The sequence below is a fragment of the Sorex fumeus genome, unplaced genomic scaffold, assembly GCF_029834395.1.
Source record: "Sorex fumeus unplaced genomic scaffold, SorFum_2.1 ptg000028l, whole genome shotgun sequence".
Lineage (NCBI taxonomy): Eukaryota > Metazoa > Chordata > Mammalia > Eulipotyphla > Soricidae > Sorex > Sorex fumeus.
Genome location: NW_026606085.1, coordinates 13605001 through 13627722, shown reverse-complemented (window position 1 = coordinate 13627722; position 22722 = coordinate 13605001). Strand labels below are relative to the sequence as shown.

Below are 22722 nucleotides of genomic sequence, written 5' to 3'. Positions count from 1 at the left end.
CAGCTCAGCGCAGCTGCCGATCGCCTAGGGCCAATGCAGTCCCAGAGCTCGCTTGAATGACAGCGCCGCAAGCCAAAGATGGGGCGCAGCGAGGCCAGGCCACAAGCGCAGGGGCGGGACTCCAGAGTACTAACCCGGAACCGGTTTGGGCCCCGAGTCCCATTGTGAGTCCAGACCTGGGGCGGGCGCGCCGGCCGCACGAAAACGGTCTAAGCCAATGCGCGTGTCCTCTCCGATGAGCGGCAGCTACCCCAGCCAATGGGAGGTGGGGATGGGGGAGCGGCGCGGCTGGTGGGCGGGAGCCGGTGTAGCATCTTTCTCTCCGGACTCCGGGGAGGCGAGTGCGAAGGGCCGTCGCCGGCGCCGCAGGTGAGCCTTTCTGCGTCCGCGGGGGCCGCGCCGGTGCCTGTCCGGCCGCTGTGGGCTCTGCGGCGCGCCGGAGCATGTGCTGTGGGGGGGCGGGCCCGACCCCCACCCCGGCCGGACACCCCGACCTGGACGCCCCCGGCCCCCTCCAAGGCGCCTCGACTCCCGCCCGGGCCCCCACCAGAACCCGCGTCTCTTCCGGGGCAGCGTTGGGGCCGCTCACCTGGCGCAGGTGTCCAGGCGCACCTGTTCCGCCCGGGATGGAACGGAAATTGCGACGACCTAATAAATCTACGACCCCCTCTCCCCCCTGCATCCCCCAACACACACGCACACGCACGCACACATCACACACCCCAACACACAAAAAACAAACACACACATACCCGGCAAACACACATACGGAGGTGGCTGCTTCTTGAACTACCTGATAAATCTACACCCTCCCCCCCATCCCCCAACACACACACACACACACACACACCCCTGGAATATACTGCCTGATTCCCCGACACACAGACACACACACACACACACCCCTGGAATATACTGCCAGTTTCCCCAACACACACGCACACACATGCATACATCACAGACAACCAACACACACGGAGCCTGGTGCTTCTTGAACGACCTAATAAATCTACATGCCCCCCATCCCCCAACACAGACACACACACACACACACACACCCCTCCCCTGGAATTTACACACACACACACACACACACACACACACACACACACACACACCCCTCCCCTGGAATTTACTGCCTGATTTTTGAACGACCTAATCTACATCCACCCCAGCCTCCCAACACACACGCACACCTGGAATTTACTGCTTGATTTTTGTTATTCTGTCTCATCACTCTTTAGGAACTTCTCGAGGGAGAATAAGTCCTTGGGGGTCTAGTTCCAGTATGCCATCAGCAGGACACTCATCACAAAGGTTGATGTAAGTGAACTCAGTGATACCAGTCTCCACCTGTGAAGGACAATTGTGAGTGGGATTTTGGGAGAAGTGAATGCCCTGCCTAGGATCCCTGTTTCAGTGACATCAAGGGATGACATCAAGTGAAAAGGATAGATTTTGACCTCTGGAATGATTGACTCTTCTTTGCATTTTGTGGAGTTCTGTTCCCTGCATGAGAATATGTATGCCTGCATATAGGAGGAAATCGATAGATACTGAAGCAGTTATCTGGTGTTGGGTGACAGAATCCACAAACTGTGAGCACTAAAAAGTAAAGAGAACAGAAAAACAGTCTTGGAACCATTACTTAACCCCAGTGGGTACAAGAATAGCTGCCAAATTTTAACTCAAAATACGCTGATGCTTTCCGAAATTAATCAGATGATGTCTGTCTAAAGTCATTTATATACATTGAAACCATGGCTGATGGGAAATTTAATAATTGAGCAATTTAGTAATTGACTGTAATTACTCTATATCATTGTCACCTAGCTTAAAATGTGTATTAAAGTGCATTTTGTCAATGAAATTGCTGGGCAGGTTTAGCAGATAGCGCTCAGGGCCAAACAGTCAAGCACCTTTTAGATAAACACTATTGGGAAAACATAGGCCCAATAAAGCGTTACTGCTGCCAGAGATTCAACAACAGTGACTCAGGCCTAAATTTAAAGTATTGTTCCTTTTGCCTGTGCCAGTTGATCTATTACAGTCAATTACTAAATTGCTCTTCGATTCTAAGAGCAGCAAAATGTACCGATGAATATTTGTATAAATCAGGACTCTTGACAACTATAGTCATTGTTTATTATTTTATATACTGCCTTTATATATTAGTGTTAACAGTAACTTTGCCCATTTGTAAAAGGTAAGGGTTTTTAACATTCTGTGAAGTTTCACAGGTATGCTTCGTTTCTGAGAAACAAAGCATACAGCCTCTGTTTTTTGGTGAACTGGCAAAGTATCAGGTTGTCCTAAGCTGATATGAAAGATTTGCTGGCATTTGGCCCTAGCCTCATTTGGCAGTTTTATAGGGATCCCTTCAGAAGTGATGGGAGACTGAGAACCCTGCCCAGGGATGCTCACCACAGCAGCCAGCCCCAGAGCACGCACTCAAGTCTGCATCTTGCTGGTGGGCCTTACATTTTTGTTGAATAAGGAGTTATATTTTAATTAATAAGGAATATTCATGATGCATACTCTAAGTTCAGTACTAATTCTTTTTTTTTGAGGTTTTTTTGTTTGTTTGTTTTTGTTTTGGGGATACATTGAGGGGTGCTGAGAGCTTACCCCCTGACTCAGGGATCACTCCTGGCAGATGCTCAGGAGACCATATGGGATGCTAGCATCAAACCCAGGTTGGCAGCATGCAAGGCAAATGCCCTATTCGGTGTACTATGGCTCCAGCTACTCATTACTAATTCTTTTCAATGAACATGCACAGATATATAAACACATTCTCCTTTTACAAATGTTTGGTACTTGGTGAGAGCTATTCATTTCTTTAGTTTAAATTGACTATGTTTGCATTCCTTTGGTGTGTTTTGAACAAGTCAGGAGTGTGAGTTCTTATATTTAGGCATATTCTTCCATCATGCATATATTCTATGATATATTTTTCATAAAAGAAAAACCACAGTTTTGTTCCTATTGTAAATGCCTTTTAAGAAAGTGCTAGGGCACAGAGGGTTAGGATGGCCCTTGGGCCATCCTAGTGGTACTCAGAAGCTATTACTGAGTCTGCGCTAAGAAGTGTCCCCTTGTGCTTGGGGGATCATAATGCAGTGCCCTGGACTGAACTATTTATTTATTTATTTATTTATTTATATATTTTTTTATTAGTGAAACACCATGAGGTATGGTTGTAGATTTACAATTCTTTGTGCTTGGGTTTGATTCTACAATGATCAGATACCCATCCCTCCACCAGTGCCCATTTTCCACCACCATGGATAATATCCCCCCCACCCCCATCCCCCCATCCCCCCTGCATCTGTGGCAGGGCAATCCCCTGTGTTCTCTCTCTCCTTTTGGGTGTTGTGGTCTGCAAAAGAGGCATTGAGTGGCAAACATGTTCAGTCCATAGTCCACTTTCGACATGCATCTCCCCTCCTGGGAGGATCCTCCAAACACCCTTTATTTGGTGTTCCCTTCTCTGTCTGAGCTGCCCTTTCCTCTAGAATGCCCGACTGGCCACTAAGCTATGGAGTGATCCTCCTGGTGATCTCAGCTATTCTTGGGTATTAATCTCATATTTTGTTACTTTATGTCCCCCAGATGAATGCAATCTTTCTATGTCTATCCCTCTCTTTCTGACTCATTTCACTTAGCATGATACTTTCCATGTTGTACCACTTGTATGTAAATTTCATGACTTCGTCTTTTCTAACAGCTACATAGTACTCCATTGTGTAGATGTATCAAAGTTTCTTTAACCAGTCATCTGTTCTTGGACATTCAGGTTTCTTCCAGTTTCTGGCTATTGTAAAGAGTGCTGCAATGAACAAACAAGTGCAGATGTCACTTCGACTATACATTTTTGCCTCTCTGGGATATATTCCCAGGAGTGGTATTGCTGGGTCAAATGGGAGCTCAATTTCTAATTTTTTGAGAATCGTCCATACTGTTTTCCAGAAGGGCTGAACCAGTGGACATTCCCACCAACAGTGAAGGAGTGTCCCTTTCTCGCCACATCCACACCAGCATCGGTTGCTTTTGTTCTTTTGAATGTGGGCCAGTCTCTGAGGTGTGAGATGGTATCTCATTGTGGTTTTGATCTGCATCTCCCTGATGATTAATGATATAGAGCATTTTCTCATGTGCTTTTTTGCCATTCGGATTTCTTCTTTGAGAAAGTTTCTGTTCATTTCATGCCCCAGTTTTGGATGGGGTTGGATGTTTTCTTCTTGTGGAGTTTAACCAGTATTTTGTATATCCTGGATATCAACCCCTTGTCAGATGTGTATTCGGCGAATATCCTTTCCCATTCTGTAGACTGTCTTTGTATTTTGATCACTGTTTCTTTGGAGGTGCAGAAGCTGGACTGAACTATTTAAACTGGGGTCAGCCACATGCAGACAGGGAACGTATGTTTCCTGCACACTCTCTGGCACCATATTGTAAATTTTGTGGCATTTAAAGCCGTGTGTGTGTGTGTGTGTGTGTGTGTGTGTGTGTGTGTGTGTTTTTCCAGGGATTGAATCCGGAGCCTCACTCATCTGAGGAAGTTGCTCTTTAGTTGAACCGCATCCCAGTCCATAATTAACCCATAATTAATTGGTCCCTGTTTGCCTTTGGCCTTTTCAGTGGTGCCCTAAGGGACAACTTTTATGTTGCCCTGATTTTGTAGCCCATCTTCTCAGTGTTCCTCTAAAGTAGTTTTATGTTCTTTTAAATCTCAATTGAGTATTTTAGCAAGGTGACTCATTCATTCAAAACGTATGTTTGCTGGTGAGGAACCTTGCAGCCGCCACAAGAGCTGGGCTGCGTGGTCTTTGGAAGGGTATTTTGAAAAGGCTGGATGTTGGGTTGAAGGCACTGCACGCACACACTGCAGACTGATTCTCACTTTTCTTCTCTTTAGGAATTATCCAGCCTGCCTGTGCTGCTAGAAGAACGGGAAACAGATGTAAACAAAGTGCCAGCAGAAATTTATCTGTGATTTTTGTACTCGATAGCATTCCTCAGATTCTTTCCACATCTTCTCTTAAAGCAAAAAAAAAAAAAAAAAACTGCACTTAAATTAGAAAAATGAAGCAGTTGAAAAGAAAAAGAAAAAGCAATTTTAGTGTTCAGGAAACTCAGACTCTCTTGAAAGAAATTACGAAAAGGAAAGAAGTCATTTTTTCCAAGCAACTCAATACAACAATTAATGTGATGAAACGAATGGCCTGGGAGGAGATTGCGCAGTGTGTGAATGCAGTAGGTGAAGGGGAGCAGAGGACCGGGACAGAAGTGAAAAGGAGATACCTGGACTGGCGTGCCCTGATGAAGAGAAAGAGGATGAAGGCAAACATTAAGCTAGTTGGTTCAGGGTTTCCCCTTCCCACGTCCGATTTAGATGACTCTCTCACGGAAGACATAGATGAAAAGATCGCCTTTCGAAATGATGCGAATTTTGATTGGCAGAATGTGGCAGATTTCAGGGATGCAAGTGGATCCTTAACAGAGGTCAAAGTTGAAGAAGAAGAAAGAGATCCCCAGAGTCCTGAAGTAAGTACTAGCCTGCCCACCCGCAGGCCCTCTTCTTTTTGTTGACGCAGTTCTACTATTGGAGTTTATTATGGTTTAGGAAAAGTTCCAGAGTTTCCCCATTTTCAAGCCCCCCTTTAAAAAGCATGCACCAGAGCCTTTCCAAATTCATTCATCCGTTCCATGTGTCAGTACACAAAATATACATTAGTCACATCAGGTTCATTAGTATAAATAACCTTTAAAATTGGAAGCAAATGTTTCTGTGCGCTCCAGCAGTAAGGCAGCAAGCACTGGAGAACCACAGACAAACCATGAGGCAGAAATACCAGCAGTGTGGTGGGAATGCCCACTAGTCCAGCCTTTGTGGAAAACAATATGGACAGTCCTTCAAAAACTAGAAATTGAGCTTCCATATGACCCCACAATACCACTTCCGGGAATATATCCTGAAGATGCAAAAAAGCACAGTAGAAATGACATCTGTACCTATATGTTCATTGCAGCACTGTTCACAATAGCCAAAATCTGGAAACAACCCGAGTGCCCTAGAACAGATGACTGGTTAAAGAAACTTTGGTACATCTACACAATGGAATACTATGCAGCTGTCAGGAGAGATGAAGTCATGAACTTTGCTTATAAATGGATAGACATGGAGAGTATCATGCTAAGTGAAATGAGTCAGAAAGAGAGGGACAGACATAGAATAGAAGGACTGCACTCATTTGTGGAGTATAAAACATAACATGAGGCTGATACCTAAGGATAGTAGATACATGGGACAGGTAGATTGCTGGAAGCCTGCCTCATGAGCAAAGGGGGAAGGCAGCTGGAATAGAGAAGGGATCACTAAGAAAATGATGGCTGGAGAGATCAGGCAGGATGGGAGATGTGTGCAGAAGTAGATAAAGGATCAAACATGATAACCTCTCAGTGTCTGTATTGCAAACCATAATGCCCCAAAGTAGAGATTGTGGGGAAAATTGTCTGCCTCCACAACAGTCACTTTTTCTCACTTCCAGTTCGAGATCGAGGAAGAGGAAGAAATGCTCTCAGCAGTCATCCCAGATTCCCGGCGAGAACCCGAGCTGCCCGACTTCCCCCACATCGATGAGTTCTTCACGCTCAACTCCACGCCCTCCCGCTCGGCCTACGATGAGCCACACCTGCTGGTCAGCATCGAGAAGCAGAAACTGGAGCTGGAGAAGCGGCGGCTGGACATCGAGGCCGAGCGGCTGCAGGTGGAGAAGGAGCGGCTGCAGATAGAGAAGGAGCGGCTGCGCCACCTGGACCTGGAGCATGAGCGCCTGCAGCTGGCCAAGGAGCGGCTGCAGATCGAGCGGGAGAAGCTGCGGCTGCAGCTTCTGGGGGCCGAGAAGCCGCTGGTCGAGAGCGAGCCGGGCCTGGGGGACAAGGCGCCGCTCCCGCCGCAGGACGTGGAAGCCGAGAAGCTGAGGCTGGAGCGCGAGCGCCTGCAGCTGGAGAAGGAGCGGCTGCAGTTCCTGAAATTCGAGTCGGAGAAGCTGCAGATCGAGAAGGAGCGCTTGCAAGTGGAGAAGGAGAGACTCCGCATTCAGAAGGAGGGACACTTGCAGTGACCCGGCCAGGCGCCAGGGAGCCAGTGTTCGCTAGCCAGCCAGCCAGCCAGTCAGCCAGCCAGCCAGGCTTTGCTCAGTGTCTGATTAGATAAAAGCCAGGCACAGGATTAGCTTTTTATTTTGATTTTATTTCCCTCCCCAGTCTCTGTCTAATGTCAGTGTGTTCAGTAGGAGAAAGGTAGTTCTAAGTGGGTAACTGTATACATAAGGAACATACTACGTAAAACTGTGCCCTGGCACAAACGGTATAGCAGAATCTATTGTTCTATACTCTTTAAATGAGTAATATTACGGTCTTGTGTATCCCGTGCACTCAGAGTTTACAGTGATTTTAAAAAATTGCTCACTGTTTCTGAACTTAACCCCAGAAAACAGTGGCCAGTGTCTGGAGACATTTTTGTTGGTCAAAACTGGGAAGTGGGTGAGTGGCTGCTGGCACACAGTGGGGAGAGGGCAGGAATGCACCCACTCAGTGCACAGGACAGCCCCACAACAAAGAATTCCCCAACCCAAAACGTCAGCACTACTGACGCACAGAGCCTTAGCCTGGCTACACCTCCATAGCTCTGCTTTCTAATTTCAGGATATTTAAACCTCAGATGTTTATAAAGAGAGTTGTTATGTACATGGCCAAAAAATTAACTAGGAAACATTACATTGTAGCAAGTAATATAGAAAGTGGTGAAGATGATTGGTATTTTATTCCAGTGTGTCCACTAACAAGATTCAGGAAACTGCTGGAAATGTCACACTGTCTGAAATGGATTGTTTTGCAGAGCAGTTCGTTTAGCTAGTAAATCTTTGGAAGCAGTGTGCAAGTTTTAAGCTTTAGTTCCCTGTCTTTGAATCCATCATTTTAGTTTAGACAAAAATTTTCATTTCAGCCATGTACTGAAATATTCTTTAAGTGCATGGTTAAAACTAGCAAAAATGGTACCACTATAAACAGGGCACTGATAGTTCAGGAGCTTGAACAAGAGTGGTTATTTGATTTTTAAAACAAGTAGTAGCTGTGTGGGAGTGGGGTGGGGGTAGAATGTTGCTCTGTATCCGATGATGAGGAACTAATGATCGTAGTTGTGTATTATGAATTAGGGAAGCACTTATCACACTATCTGTCCTAATCTGTAGAGCAGTTCTTGAGAGTAGTAGCTCTTAGGAGTCTCAAGTCTGAGGCTCAATGAAGTCACGCAATTAGTAAATGGCCGATCTCATATATCTTGATTGATTTGTCTTTGCCCCTCCTTGAGAAAGTTTTAATTTTCTATCCCTTTGGCATTTGTTTTGAGACAAAGGGCTTGCTGAATCTGTTGATTTGCCTTCAGTCCCTGGAAGGAGCTTTGCCCACAATTCAGGGGATTCTCAAGCATACTAAAGACTCACTGCACAAGATCACTTTCTGTCTTCTGATTTCCAGGGCTGATAACGTAGCTTTAATACATCAATTGATCGATACTACCTTGATTCCACATTTGTTTGTTTTTGATCTTAAAATATCTTAAATCCATATATGATATTTGAGTATGGGCATACAAGGAAAAAAATATACTTCTGCTTAGTTACCTTGAATACCTTGAATAGTGTTATTTTTCTATAACTGAAATAAATGCTTCTACTGTAGAAATAAAAAAAAAAGCCTATCCTGTCTGAAAGATTATTTCAATTGGTGGTCAGTGTGTTGATGATTGATATTAGAAAGCCTGACCTTGGGGCTGGAGCCATAGCACAGTGGATAGGGTGTTTGCCTTACATGTGGCCGACCCGGGTTCAATTCCCAGCATCCCACATGGTCCTCCGAGCACTGCCAGGAGTAATTCCTGAGTGCATGAGCCAGGAATAACCCCTATGCATCACTGGTGTGACCCAAAAAGAAAAAAAAATGAGGACAGGACGTAGTAACCGTGCTAGGCACCAACAGCTTTGCTCGGCTCTATTCTACATGCATTACTTGCCCTCCAAACAACCCCAAGGGTAGTCATGTCATCCCTGCTTTTATTTGGGGGGAAGAGGAAGCAGGAACATACCTGGCTGCCCTTAGGGCTTACTCCTGGCTTTGTGCTCAGGGATCACTCCTGGCAGTGCTCAGGAGACGATGTACAGTGCCGATGATCAAGTCAGAGGCATGTAAGACAAATGCTTACCCACTGTAAATCTACCCCCCCCCCCCATCCCTACTTTAATAAATACTTGGGAAATATGTTGCCAAGATTTTAGCCCAAGAACTCTAAGGTGATTGTAGGTGTTAAATGTAGCTTTGCCACTTTGCATTTTAGTCATTTAACTTTCCCAGTAACTTGACATCCTGTTTGTAGAGTGGGCCTCCAGATCTTTGGGTGAAGGGCTTGAGGTCCCTTCCCCTGCCTCAGGGTGTAGATGGGTTGGTTGGTTCACTTTGCCACATTGAGTAGTGCAGTGCCTGGCAGGGAGATGGAACAGAGGAGGAGGTGGGGCCTTGACCTCATTTAACTGCTGTAGCATTGACTCCTGGATGAATGCTGAATTTTCAAACTTACATATCAATAAATTGCTCCACGTTGGGCTGGAGCGATAGCACAGAGGTAGGGCGTTCGCCTTACAAGCGGCCAACATGGCCGACCCGAGTTCGATTCCTCCGCCCCTCTCGGAGAGCCCAGCAAGCTACCGAGAGTATTCGATATGCCAGACACAGTAACAACAAAGTCTCCAATGGAGACGTTACTGGGCCCGCTCGAGCAAATCGACGATCAACGGGAGGGCCTTTACCTTTACCTTTACCTGTTCCATCAAAGGTGCTGTACTCATCAGTCATAGCACTGTGGCACTGTCCTTCCACTGTTCATCAATTTCCTCGAGCGGGCACCAGTAACGTCTCCATTGTGAGACTTGTTACTGTTTTTGGCATATCGAATATGCCACGGGATCTTGCCAGGCTCTGCTGTGTGGGCAGGATACTCTTCAACTTTTCCATACATTTGAAAATTTACTAACGATTAACTTGAGTATTATGTCTCATTAGTTACCAGTAACTTTCAAAAACAGAAAAAGATTACGACAAAAGCTGTTTTCCTCTCAAGATTATCTATTTCTGAGAGAATAAAGAATACCATATTACAATGAAGAGACTTTTCAACACCATTCATATCCAGACACTCAAAATTTATGTGAGTACATAAAATCAAAGTACAGACAGTCCAGTGAGTAACCATATTTATATAAATGGCTCAGCACCTCTAATGCAAATCCTTATTCTGAGTTTTCAATGTTGATGTACTGCCAACTTTGTTTTCTTTTAATGTAAACAACTCATAACCACAGTATTATATTAACACTATTTCCTGATTTTCTGTGGTTAGGTTAGTTTATTTTTCAAGGCCAGGGATGATGTGCTATCACTTCTACTACTGTCTTCTCTATGTTTCTGATGCTCTGACCTGTGTTTCTCTCTGACTTCTGAAAGACTGCTCTGCCTACGACCCAGCTCCAGCTCGGCCAGGCCTGGGACATGCCCTTTCATATCAAACAAGCCACCAGACGGTATCCCCCCCACCACACCCTTTTTCAAACACACCAAACTGCTACATTTTCCAAATTTGTTTTTGGTTTTGGGCCACACCTGGCTGTGCTCAGGGATCATTCCTGGTGGGGCTCAGGTGACCATTTGGGGTGCCAGGGATCGAATGTGGTTCAGCTGCGTGTAAGGCAGTGCCCTCTTTACTGTCGCTACAGCAACTCAGGGCCAGGGACCAGGCACTGGAGACTAGTGAAAGAGCTGAGAAAATTGACCCTGTGCAATTTTACTTTAGGCACCAAGACTTAAAATACTGACAATGGCAGGATCTCATGCATAAAATGTTCCAGCACCACGCCCTCCACAGCAGTCCTTCCTCAGTGGTAAGCATCTTACTAATGATCCTGTTTAACGGTCCATCCCCCACTGGCCCTGGCTGCCCTGCTCTGGCTTTCACAGGAAAGCTCAAAAGTGGTCCTGGCCTAACTGTTTTGCGGACTCTTGTTTATACTCTCCCAGATCCACACTGGCCACTTCCCCCTGCCCTGCATGGCACAGCATGCGTCCTTTGGGGGAACTGTAGTGAAGATCTCTCAATGCTTTTGACCTTTGTCACTTAATATTACTTCAAACAATTAGATCTTAGGTAGAATTTTGGGAAGTTTCTCTAAGATGTTGGGGGGTTAAGATTTTGGTGTTGTGGTTCCCGAAATTTAAGACTAAGAGAATACTGAGGGGAACTTGTAGACTTTAAATATAAATTAGGTCCAGAGATGGGGCTCAAGTAGAGGATAATTCTGGCATGTGGATGGCACTGGTTTGATCCCTGGCACCCCGCTGGCCCCTAAGCAGCACAGGGAAAGTCCTTGTAGACTTGTAGCACTGCTGGGACCCCAGGACTGCTAGGTGTAGTCCCGACAAAGATGACTACAAATAAGCACTGTAGCAGCATTCTCATCAGAGGTCCACTTCCTTCTTTTGTATTAAATAACCCTACATAGTTTAGGAATACCTGATTAAAAAAAAAGATTAGAAGTGAGTCTATTTCTGTCTTCAAGTAACTATCTATAGTCAAGTCACATTGCTCTCTTATGCTAATATTCAGTAATTAATACCAGTACATATAGTGCTTTTTTTATAAAATTATTTTAGTACCTTTTAAGTGTCAAAGAATATTACTTTAATAGCTATTATAAAATAATAGAGTGATAGCACAGCGGGTAGGGTGTTTGCCTTGCATGCGACTGACCTAGGTTTGATTCCTCTGTCCCTCTTGGAGAGCCCAGCTAGCGAGAGTATCCTGCCTGCACGGCAGAGCCTGGCAAGCTCCCCATGGCATATTCATTAAGCCGAAAAACAGTAACAAGTCTCACAATAGAGATGTTACTGGTGCCCACTCGAGCAAATTGATGAACATATCATTTGAAAATGTTTGAAAAAATTTTTTTAATATTGGCTTCATTACTTGTGATACTACAGTGAGCACTGGTAGCTAAAAAATTGGGCATTTATGTATCCTGAAGTTCTCAACTTACCATCTTCTGGTCCAGAGAAAAAAGGAATCTGTTCTTTGCTGTATGGAAGGACAGTCCCAGTGTTGTGACCTGCACATTTCTGAGGGAGGGAGACACACTGTTAAGATTATTTATGATTTAGCATCAACTCAAAGATGGATTTACAGTTTTTTTCCTTACCCATCCCTATAATCTATCTATAAATAGCTGATGAGGCATCCTAGAGAATTGAAGTTGAAGGATACAGGTCAGAGGAAGGGAACAGGTTAAACATTATATGCACAACAATAGAAAATAGTTCGTCAGACACTCCTGTTCTCAAGTTGTTTTTACTGGCCTCCAAGGGAAACCCTATTGTCTTCTAGTTATCTGGCTTTCTGATCTTTCTTTTATCCTTTTGCTCTTATCTTTAATTTTTTTCCCACTCTGCTGTGTATTCTGTGCCCCCCAAAGAATATGAAAAAGATAAAATATAAGATAAAAAGGATAAAAGCAAGATAAAGTATTTTTCCTGATTTCATAGAAATTAATTTCATGCTGTATTGTTAGGATAAAATTTCTCTCATCTCTTGCTTTTCATAATTTAGCAAAATCTTTTCTTAATGAAGATCAGCTCTTTGGAAAAGACCAGTACTTGCAGTTTAGTACATATAGAAGTGTACTACCTCTGATATTTGCGTTTGGTTTCATAAGTGCCCAGTTAGATTATTTAAAATGAAAAATCATTTATGAATGTATACGAAAAACTGCTGTTGACGTAGCAGCCATTTAACCAGGATCAGCATGTGAATCTGCAAGATTTATCTTGTCAGAAACTGCTGAAAGTTGCTTTTCACTTATTTCTTATTCCTTTAGGCACTTAATTGGCATTGCAAATTGCGATACTTTGTTGAAACAATCATTAAACATTTTTTCAATGATAGTAATTTAACATAAAGTTGTGTTTATGAATTTAACAAATAAATGTTGAACACCTTCTCTGTGCTACTTCCGAGGAATAGCACCATGCTAGTCCCTGTGCTATTCTCTGTGCTATTCCTAGAAATTCCAGTGGTGGGCCTGTGGTAGGGAAACCAGGATGGAGTCTGAGCCAGTGCCCCTGACAGAAGGATGTTTTCCATTAGTAGTCACGAGATTGAACTTAGAAAAGCAGTTCTCCTGAGGCCTCTATATTTTTCAGATGTGAACGTTGTATGCATTTATGTAGCTGATGGCGTCTCAAAAATTGGCTCTGCCTGATATGTTGAAGAAATTCTGTACTAGATGATGATCTCGCTTGGTGAAGTTCTGTACTTTAATGGAACTAATTTTTCTTTTTTTTTCTTTTTTTTCTTTTTGCTTTTTGGGTCATACCTGGCGATGCTCAGGGGTTACTCCTGGCTCTGCACTCAGGAATTACTCCTGGTGGTGCTCAGGGGACCATATGGGATGCTAGGCTTTAAACCCGGGTCAGCCGCATGCAAAGCAAACGCCCTGCCCGCTGTGCTATCGCTCCAGCCCCCTAAATTTTCTTTTTAAATTAATTTAAACATAAATGTCATAAAATCACATTTCCTGGAGTTTTATAGCATTTTCTCAGACTTGGGTCCAGATATATATCGCTTTTTCCTGATGTTAAATTTAAAAGTTTGTTTTGAGTAGTTATTTTATAATAGTTACTTTGGCAAACTTATTCTATAGAAATATAGCTATATAATACTATTATTAATATAGAAATACAACTAAAAGAAACGTCAATCCCTAACTTTGTATCTCTAATTCACTCTGAGAGTGAAATGAAAGAATTCCATAGAAGTTTGGCTAAATAAGTCAAAACCTTATGACATTTTCTCTTGCTAAACAACTTAGCAATTGTTAGGTACAATGAAATAAAATACCTTTTTTACCTGATTAGAAAAGTCATCATATTTTAGCCATTTCCCACGAGAACATTATGCCATCACTCAACCATCACTTTGACTCCCTATATACATAATACACACATACAGACACATGAGACCATTAATAAGGGACATTAATCTTCCACTTCAATTAATTAAAATCAATTCATTCATTCATTCAACAAATATTTATTAAGCACCTACAATATGCCAGGCACTGTGCTGGGTGCTGGGGATACAACTGTGAATAAGATAGACACAGTTCCTGCCCTCAAGGAGCTTACAGTCTAGTAGTTATACAGACAGTTACACAGGCAATTACAACGCAGTATGGAAGTGCTAAGATGGGGTGAACATTAAAAGGGCACCGAACTTCATCTCATAGGTGGGGTTGATGGAAAGTTTCACAGGGCAGGTAAAATTCAATTAGAATATTCAAGGATGGTAAGGAAGGGTTATAGACTTAAGAAACATTAAATGCCACATCCCATGTGCTGCTTTCAAGAGAGTTTGATGACAGAATGTTTGGATGGGGTAAGAGAGTCTGGAAGAGAAAAGCAAGAGCCAGGTAATAAAGGAGCTCTTTTGCTCTGATGAAGAGTTTGGAATTTTTCCTGAGGGAACTCTCTGTGTGTGTGTGTGTGTGTGTGTGTGTGTGTGTGTGTGTGTGCATGTGCGTGTGTGTATGTGTGTTCTTCCTGTGACACAAAGATTGAATGGGCAGTGAGAATTTTGAGAATTGAAGCAAGGTGACTCCTTCACCTTTCCTGACTTCATTTCCCGTGATGTCACACTCTGTGCTCTCTCTAAACCACTTGGGTGCATACATTCCTTTAATAAGTCATTGATATGCATGGCCATAGCTTTGGGCCACTGCTCAATTCATAAGAATCTTAACGCTTTCTCCACCTTTGAAAACTCAACTTCTCCTTACACAGTCAGCCATCCAAAGTCATCCTAACTTGTGCTTTCTGCCAAGATCTCTAAGTACCTGATGCTCATTTGTACCACAGCATGTATCTGTTACTTCAAATGAACCAATTTTTTGAGCCATGTTCATTTAACCTGTATGTAACATAGGGGGTTTTATAATCATACATAATTAATTTTATTTGCCTACCCCCAAACTATTCTTAGTGCCTTCAAATGGTTTAAATGAAAAAGGGAAGAGTGGAGGAGAAGCCCAAAGAGACACATTATTTTATGCAGCAAAATACAGTCAAGTAAAATTTCAACACACACAATTACAGGGTATGTTACTGAGTGACAATGATTCATCCCCCACGTAAAACATTCCATCTATGACCAATCAACCTTTAGCAGGACCAGCGTCTTCAAAGGAGGGCAGTTCAGTATCCAAAAATAATCAGGGTTAGCTACATTTTGCTAGCAGGAGTTGACGTCCATAGTTCCTCCTATAATCTCATAAATTTCTCAAATAACTTTTATCATAATAAGAAAGAAGTTTGAGCTGTGTAGATATTGTAAGAACATCTGTTATTTTTATTCTTTTCTTTTTGGTGGGTACAAAAACCACAATTTTGTACACAGAACAAGATTATAAATAATACCAATAGCATGAGTGACCCATAATCTCTTTTGATTCTACATCACAGATTTAAGGTTTCATGTCAGCCCTGTCTTCATTTCACTTCTGTTCCTGGTAATGAGACAAATATAATCTGCAACACTGGGGATGCGTGTGACATAGTGAAGGTTACAGCAAACAAAGATGACCAACAACCTTTATAAAAAAAATTCCCTAAAGTTTATTACAGTGATGGCATTTATATCAATTATTGCAATGTATTGTTCCCTAAGATGGTTAGAAAAAAGAATTGTGTTGTCTTCTACTGATTTTATGTCAGTTAAAAAGCAAGCATGTTTCAGTATTTATTTTCTCCAAAGTAAGTGTAAATACTTCCTTTAATTTTTTTCACAGAATTTACATGTTTATTTATTGTTTGATCACAGTTTAGTGATTTGTTTTCTTAGCTGGATAGCCTTCCACGGAATAGATGGATGTTCTGAAGACATGGGTTAGCATGTTCACTGACTTTTAGAACTACTTTGCCCCTTGGAGCGAAGACGAAGGTTTTTCTGAGCAAGAACTTCACGGTTTGATGCGCTAGCTTGCAAGTCTGATTAGTTTTTAAGTCCACTCAAGTGAAATTTGTTGCTGTTAATACACCCATCGCAGGTCCCACCTCCCCCTCCCCACCCCTGCTTCCCGAAAAACAAAACAAAACAAAACAAAACAAACACCTAAATTGTGAGTTTTCCTGATAGAAAATCTGAGTTTGGGTTTCCGAGCTGAGCTCATGCACGCGCTGCCGGCCAGGCGCATTGGGGTGAACTCCTGCTCTCAGCCCGGGGGTGCGCGGGGCCCACACCCGCCTGCGCGGGGCCCCCCGGGGCTGCGTTTCTTCCAGTCACCGACGCAGTTTAATTAAGGCACTCGATTAATTTTTTGGTTTTCACGGTAGGTCCGATGCAATGACGGCCAATCCGGAACTCTGTCGGATGGCGGTGCCGGCGTGCACAGCCTTGGGGCAGTCGGGCGACAACACGCGGCCGTTCTCGCCCACGCTGCCGGTGATGGACAGGCGGGCCTTGTTTCGTATGGCTTCAGAGAAGGTCAGCTGCGGGCGGGAAGGACAGAGAAGACGCCGTTAGGGGACTGCGTCCGCGCCTGGACCACACAGCAGACACTGAAATATCCATCACTAGACATCTGCATTTTCCCCCAGGTTCTCTGGGGCGTGTGCAAACCATCCCATTACCTAGAAAGGCCCAGGCTAGTGCTCGAGGGGTCGTCTCGGGGAGTGGGGACTCAGTCTGGGGGGCACTAAACGGGGTCTTGTTGGAAGGGATGGGGGGAGGGGCAGCTGTCAATTACGCGGCACTCCAGAACTTAGTGCGCGGTAGGCCAAAAAAAACCAAAACCAAAACCAAACAAAAAGAAAAAACAAAAAACACGCTTCTTGCGGCTGACACCGTTTCTTAGCAAGTTTTGTTTTCTCAGGAAAAACATATACGGTGCCAAGAGGACAACAGTCTTCGAATGAAGAGCCACTGTCTACTCGAGCTGGAGGGAGAGACTATTTTAGGACAAGATCTTCCTGTTTTCGGAACACAGATCTAGCTCTGCACAGACACGTCACTCATTCACAAGGGTTAGAGACAGGACCAGAACGGCACAGTTAGTGACACGGGGGCCTGCGGTATCTGGGGATGCTGCGAGTGCGCGGGCAGGGCCCACGGCAGGACCAGAGCAGCACAATTGGTGGCACCGGGGCCTGCAGTGTCTGGAGACGCTGCGAGTGCCCAAGCAGGGACCCGGGAGGGTACCAGGGTTATCGGACAATGCTCCAGGCAACTACAGACCCAGGTCTCTCACTGTATGAGGTAGCAGGAAATAACATTACACAGGGAAAACTGTTCTTTTATAAACCTAATTAATTTTCATTTGATACATTCAAATTATTTCTAGTAGTGCAATTATCATATTAAGAGGAAACTACAACTCCAAACTCTCTCAACTTGTTCTGTTTTGATCATGATTTTCTTATAACTTATAATATTCTTATAACTTAACTTCCTGTTGTGATTTTAAATTCTTATAACTTAACTTCCTGTTGTGATTTTAAATTGAACTCATGCTAGAAGAAATTCTGCCTGGAATTTAAATATTGTAATAATGGTCTATTAAATACTAAAATTAAAAATTAGGTCAAAGTTGTTGTAAAAGAGATCAGTTAGCCTAGTAAGTTGAAGAAGTTGAAGTCAAAATGCTAATGACATATCTATGATAAATCCAAGGCCATCAGCATAGTTTAACTTAGTGAATAGCACTGTAACACTGTCCTGGTTTTCCATCATTTGCTTGATCGGGCATCAGTAACGTCTCCATTGTGAGACAACTAGTTACTGTTTTTGGCATATTGCATATGCCACGGGGAGCTTGCCAGGCTCTGCCCTGCGGGCGGGATACTCTTGGTAGCTTGCTGAGCTCTCTGAGAGGGACTGAGGAATTGAACCCGGGTTCGCCGCATGCAAGGCAAATGCCCTACCCGCTATGCTATTGCTCCGGCCCAACTTGGTGAATAGTCTAAAAAAATTAATATATTTAAAATTAGAAGTCAGGATACAAAATCTACAGAAACTCAATACTAAATTAAACTCAATACTTAATAAATTAAACTCAATAAATTAAACTCAATAAATTAAACTCAATTAAACTCAATAAATTAAACTCAATACTAAATTAAAACAAACAAAATCAGAGTCTAAATGTATTGCTTCAGATTCCCTTTCAATATGTGATATTAAGTAAATAACTGATTTTTAAAATTATTCTGTTTTGGAGGAGGAAATACTAAAATGCAATTTATAAACACGTTGTGATTTTTTTAACAGCTTTTGCTACACATCTACTTTTGTTTTCCTCGATTCCTTATTGTTTTAGTGAGGAAAGCAAAACATCCCAAGCAATGAAGTCTGTATGCTTGGCCAAGTGGCCTCTCTAGTCTAAAGATCAATCCAACTGTTTATTTGTAAATAAGTCTTTGTCAACTTCCTATTTCCTTTTTAAGTCTTAGGATTCTTAGTTCTCGGCATTTTTTTCCCTATATTTCCATTTCCTGCATCTATAAATGTAATTTTTATTCCTATTGTTAAAACTATTAATTTACATGTGATCTGCGTCTCATTGAACTGCTGTGGCTAATTTTCATGATCTGAATTTTATGTATGCCCTCGAGAAATAATCCCTTTTAAAGAATATATTTTAACATATTTCAAGTTTTGCTTTTGAGTTTCTGGGAAAATAGAATGCAAATTATCAATAATTATGGTTTATAGCACTTTTGAAAGAAAAAAGCTATTTAATATGCAAGTAAATTAAAAATTACTCACTTTCATTTCTTATCTACAGGTGAAGATAATTTAATCCCCCTTGAGTCCTATAATTTTTTTCAAAAGTTTCATAGATATAAAGTTTTGTCTTTATTTTAAATTTATTATCTTAAAAAAGTCAACCTCAGCTCCAAAGATAATTTGTATGATGAACTGCAATGCCAGCTTTTGACTCTGAATTGAATATGTTATTACATGGAACTCGGCATTTCTTTTTAACAGCTTCCTATAACCTTGAAAAGACTTGGCATGATTTCTTTGTAGAAGTTTTCTAATGTTCTTTCTCTTTATCTGTTTCTCTGCCTTGGACCTTGCTGATGGCTAGAATGCCTTTCCTATGCCAAAGAAAGTTGAGTCTTAATGAAACGGTTAAAAAAATGAAATCATCTTATATATTTATATTAGAGTGAAATTCAAATAACTGACTTGGAATGACTTGGCAGTTATTGTTCTCAGTTTGGGAAAATCTTTCCTCAGTTCTGTAAAGATTAAAATCAATGCTGCCTATAAATATCCAAGAAATCTTGACATTATTTTACCTTTTTGCTTTTAAAAGACATGCTCAAAATATTTAGAACTTAGTAAAAAGAAGTTTTTGTTTTTGATTCTTTTCCACAAAACTGGGAAAGCACCACTTTGGGACTATTTATGTGTAGTTATAGTCTGCCACTGACTTCTATATGATGGATTAAAAACAGTAACTTTGGGTGAAAAGAGGTAACTTTGTTCTTGTTGCAAAATACTACAAGTACATCAATAGTTTTTATCTAATTAATGGATATAAAAATCAAGACTATTTTCAGTATAACCTCAAAGGAATGTCTTACTCTGTTTTGTTTGGTTTGGGACCACAACCAACTGTGGCCGGGGCTTACTCCTGGTTCTGTGTTTCGGGGTTATTTTTTGGGAGGATCTGGGGACCACAAGAGGTTTCAGGGATTGAGCCCAGGCCAGCTATGTGCAAAGATATGGCCTTATCTGCTGTACTATCTCTTTAGCCCGTGAACCTCTTTTTCTCACGAAAACTATCCTGGGGTTTTAATTCTAGGAACATCAAGCACTGGACATCTCTGTGAGTGCAAAAGTTCTCTTGCGATTTTCGTCAGAATAAGCTTATTCAGGTGGCTATTACATGTAATTTTAAAAAATGAGTTTTAGAGAGAGACCTGATTTTAGGAAAAGCAATCACAGATGCTTTCAATCTTATTTTAAAAACTACTTTCTACCATTAGAGAAAAAAATAACATTCAGAATCTTAAAAAATGGTCTGCATCTTTTCTGTTTCATTTAATGCTTACTTTTTTGGGTTATACTTTAAGAGAATGTGAGTAAGTGAGGCTGATTTGCCTGACATAAAAGCAATTGAAATGGTGGTGGTGTGGGGGTGAAGGGTAGTGGCAGGTGGTGGAGTTCATGAAAACTCATTGCAATTTTTATCGTTGACTGCATTCCTCTAAAAGGATGTATATTGTTGACATCCTTGAGAGAGATACTCGTGTCCTGCCTAAAATGTCCATTCATCTTAGTGAATGTAAGGGCTGAATTTCATCTAATAGTTGAGAATCACTGTCAGTAGTCTGTCAATCACTCCTGCCTAAAGATCTGGCTCAGGGACTACTACCAAGCAGTGGAAATTCATGCTACAAAAGCAGAGAATATGGTGATATAAAAATAATGAGAAAAGGAAGCTAAAATTTGGTGGATACTTACAACGTGCCCTGGAGCTTTTGCATTTATTGTTTCTCGGAAAACAGTATAACCTTATCCCAAAATAGGCAACCATCTAGGCCTTGATCATAGTGCTTATTTTGTTGGCGCTTATCGTAAAATTAGATCATTCCAGAGAAGATTCATCTGATTTGTGTGTACCAACAAACCCGGCTCTAATGTCCAATTTCCCCCCAATTTTAGACAGACTGAATTACTGAAATCATTTTGCAGAGCAATTCTGGAGATTTGATTTTGTTTTTCTGCCCCTTCCAATGCAGATATCTATTGGCAACATAAAGTTTCGAACAGGACATCTGCAGCCAAAGAAAACCAAACCACTTAGAACTAAAGTTTCCAAAAATAGAAAGCTCTAACGAGAAGCAAGCAGGACCACCACTGACAGACAGCTCACAACACGGGCGGGACGGGACGCAGCACCCACTCACTGTAGTAGGCCCTAAGTCCTACCCCTAAATTTTAATACTTTCGGTTCCATATACGTTGTAACCTTCTCTATAGGTTGCTAAATTCTGGGTATTCTGCGAGGAAGTTGGGTTAAAAGTCTGTGCACTCTTTGCCACCTTCATTCTCTTCGCTTCTGCCCTGGACTTGTAACAGAACTCTATCAAAGCCACCAGCATTGCCAAGCCCAAGCCGCCAACCAGAATGTAGAAGACGCCTGCCACGTTGCTGAGACTCAAGGCGCTCGTCTTGTCCTGGGGGAGGGATAAAGACACGAGAGTTAACGGTGGAAGTGGAGCATCCAGAAGGTAAAACATGTAATTCAAACAGCTAATTCAAGCAAGTGCTTAATTTAACTCAAAATTATATAGATGTGTAAATCACTGATGTAGGCTTATAGATTTAAACGTAAGCCTGATAGCTCTCAGGAGAAATGAAATTAGGATGATTACCAATAAATTGCATATAATTATGCTCAATAAAATCTGTAACGTTTCATCATTATTAAGTATGTAATAAAACCACTATCCTTAGCCATATATAAGCGTCTACATATTTACGTAGGATGACAGAATTGGGATTGCTCTTGTTGAATTTGAAAATGACAACTTTAAAACACAGTGAAATGAGAAGGGCTCTCCTTCCACTCAAACTTAAGTTTTGGAAACTTTTTCTGAATAAATATCTTTACATTTTTTACATTTCCTATTTAAGGGGCAAAGGGTCTTTAAGATAAGAATTTCACATTTCACTTTACCAAACACATGCAAATAATGCTCAGCAGACCTCACCTGGTCTTTCAACTTATATATGTAAGGGAAATCTGGGAAGTGTTAGATTTACAAGTTATAGACTATTTAAGAATAATTATTATTGTATCCTATTTAGGTGGCACTCTTAAAGGTAACTTATAATATACAAATTACCTTCATCAACTGAGAAACAAGTTATTTAAATAGGGACGAATTTACAAATAATTTTACTGATTTAAAAACATGAGTCCATTCCCACTTAAAAGTGCTCAGACAATATTCTGAACATGATTCCCCAGAGATTTGGTACTCATAATAGATTAAGAAAAAGCTGAAAAAATGATAGGAAATTTAGATTATACCAAGGATCCAGAATTTCTCATAATTTATAAATGTGTATATTATATAACATTATTTGAAAAGTTATTTTGGGTAGCTACCTGAAGAATGCCCTATGGCCTCCTCAGCAATCTGTTTTGTGTAAAATATGATTAAGGCATGCAAATAATTTTATTAGGAGCAAGTCCAATTCAAAAGATGTACATTGTACACACAGGACAATCAACTGACAAAATGTTTAGTAGATTCAATTAAAAATTAATCACTGTTTAAGTATTAGGCTTCTCTGACTTTACAAAAGAATTTGAAATAATTGTTTCATTATTTAGACAAGTTGGTACATTCCACTCTGGTTCAAAGGCAGGAAAAAAATTAATCAAACAGTAGGGATTAGTCCTGAAAAGGGCTCAATGAACATTTCTTCTTTCACAAATTAATTGCTATCATTCTATTTGAATCAGTTACTTGATTAATGTCTTAGGATAACCAATGTATTTGTTTCTTTCTAAAAGAGGATCCCAAGGATCCTCA

The 22722-nt window shown here is 41.7% G+C and overlaps 2 protein-coding genes across 7 annotated transcripts in view; one reads left to right on the top strand and one right to left on the bottom strand.

Annotated features, from left to right (window-relative positions):
- The first annotated feature begins 347 nt into the window (after positions 1-347).
- Positions 348-8765, top strand: MSANTD4 (Myb/SANT DNA binding domain containing 4 with coiled-coils). The gene is made up of 4 exons (XM_056114849.1): positions 348-369; positions 1245-1323; positions 4922-5550; positions 6555-8765. The coding sequence occupies exons 3-4, from the start codon at positions 5089-5091 to the stop codon at positions 7128-7130; spliced, it is 1038 nt and encodes a 345-aa protein (XP_055970824.1). The 5' UTR covers positions 348-369; positions 1245-1323; positions 4922-5088; the 3' UTR covers positions 7131-8765.
- A 6636-nt stretch (positions 8766-15401) lies between these two features.
- GRIA4 (glutamate ionotropic receptor AMPA type subunit 4) overlaps positions 15402-22722 on the bottom strand; it is a 339539-nt gene continuing 332218 nt past the window's right edge. For 2 of the 6 annotated variants that reach the window (XM_056115207.1, XM_056115203.1), the window contains exons 16-17: positions 21220-21354; positions 15402-16653 (exon numbers count right to left, since the gene is read on the bottom strand). In XM_056115207.1, the coding sequence (XP_055971182.1) occupies positions 16489-16653; positions 21220-21354 (300 nt within the window). In that variant the 3' untranslated portion in view covers positions 15402-16488. Of the gene's footprint in view, positions 16654-21106; positions 21355-22722 lie in introns of those variants that run through there. The other 4 variants (XM_056115204.1, XM_056115205.1, XM_056115206.1 and 1 more) reach the window with 3 other exon arrangements.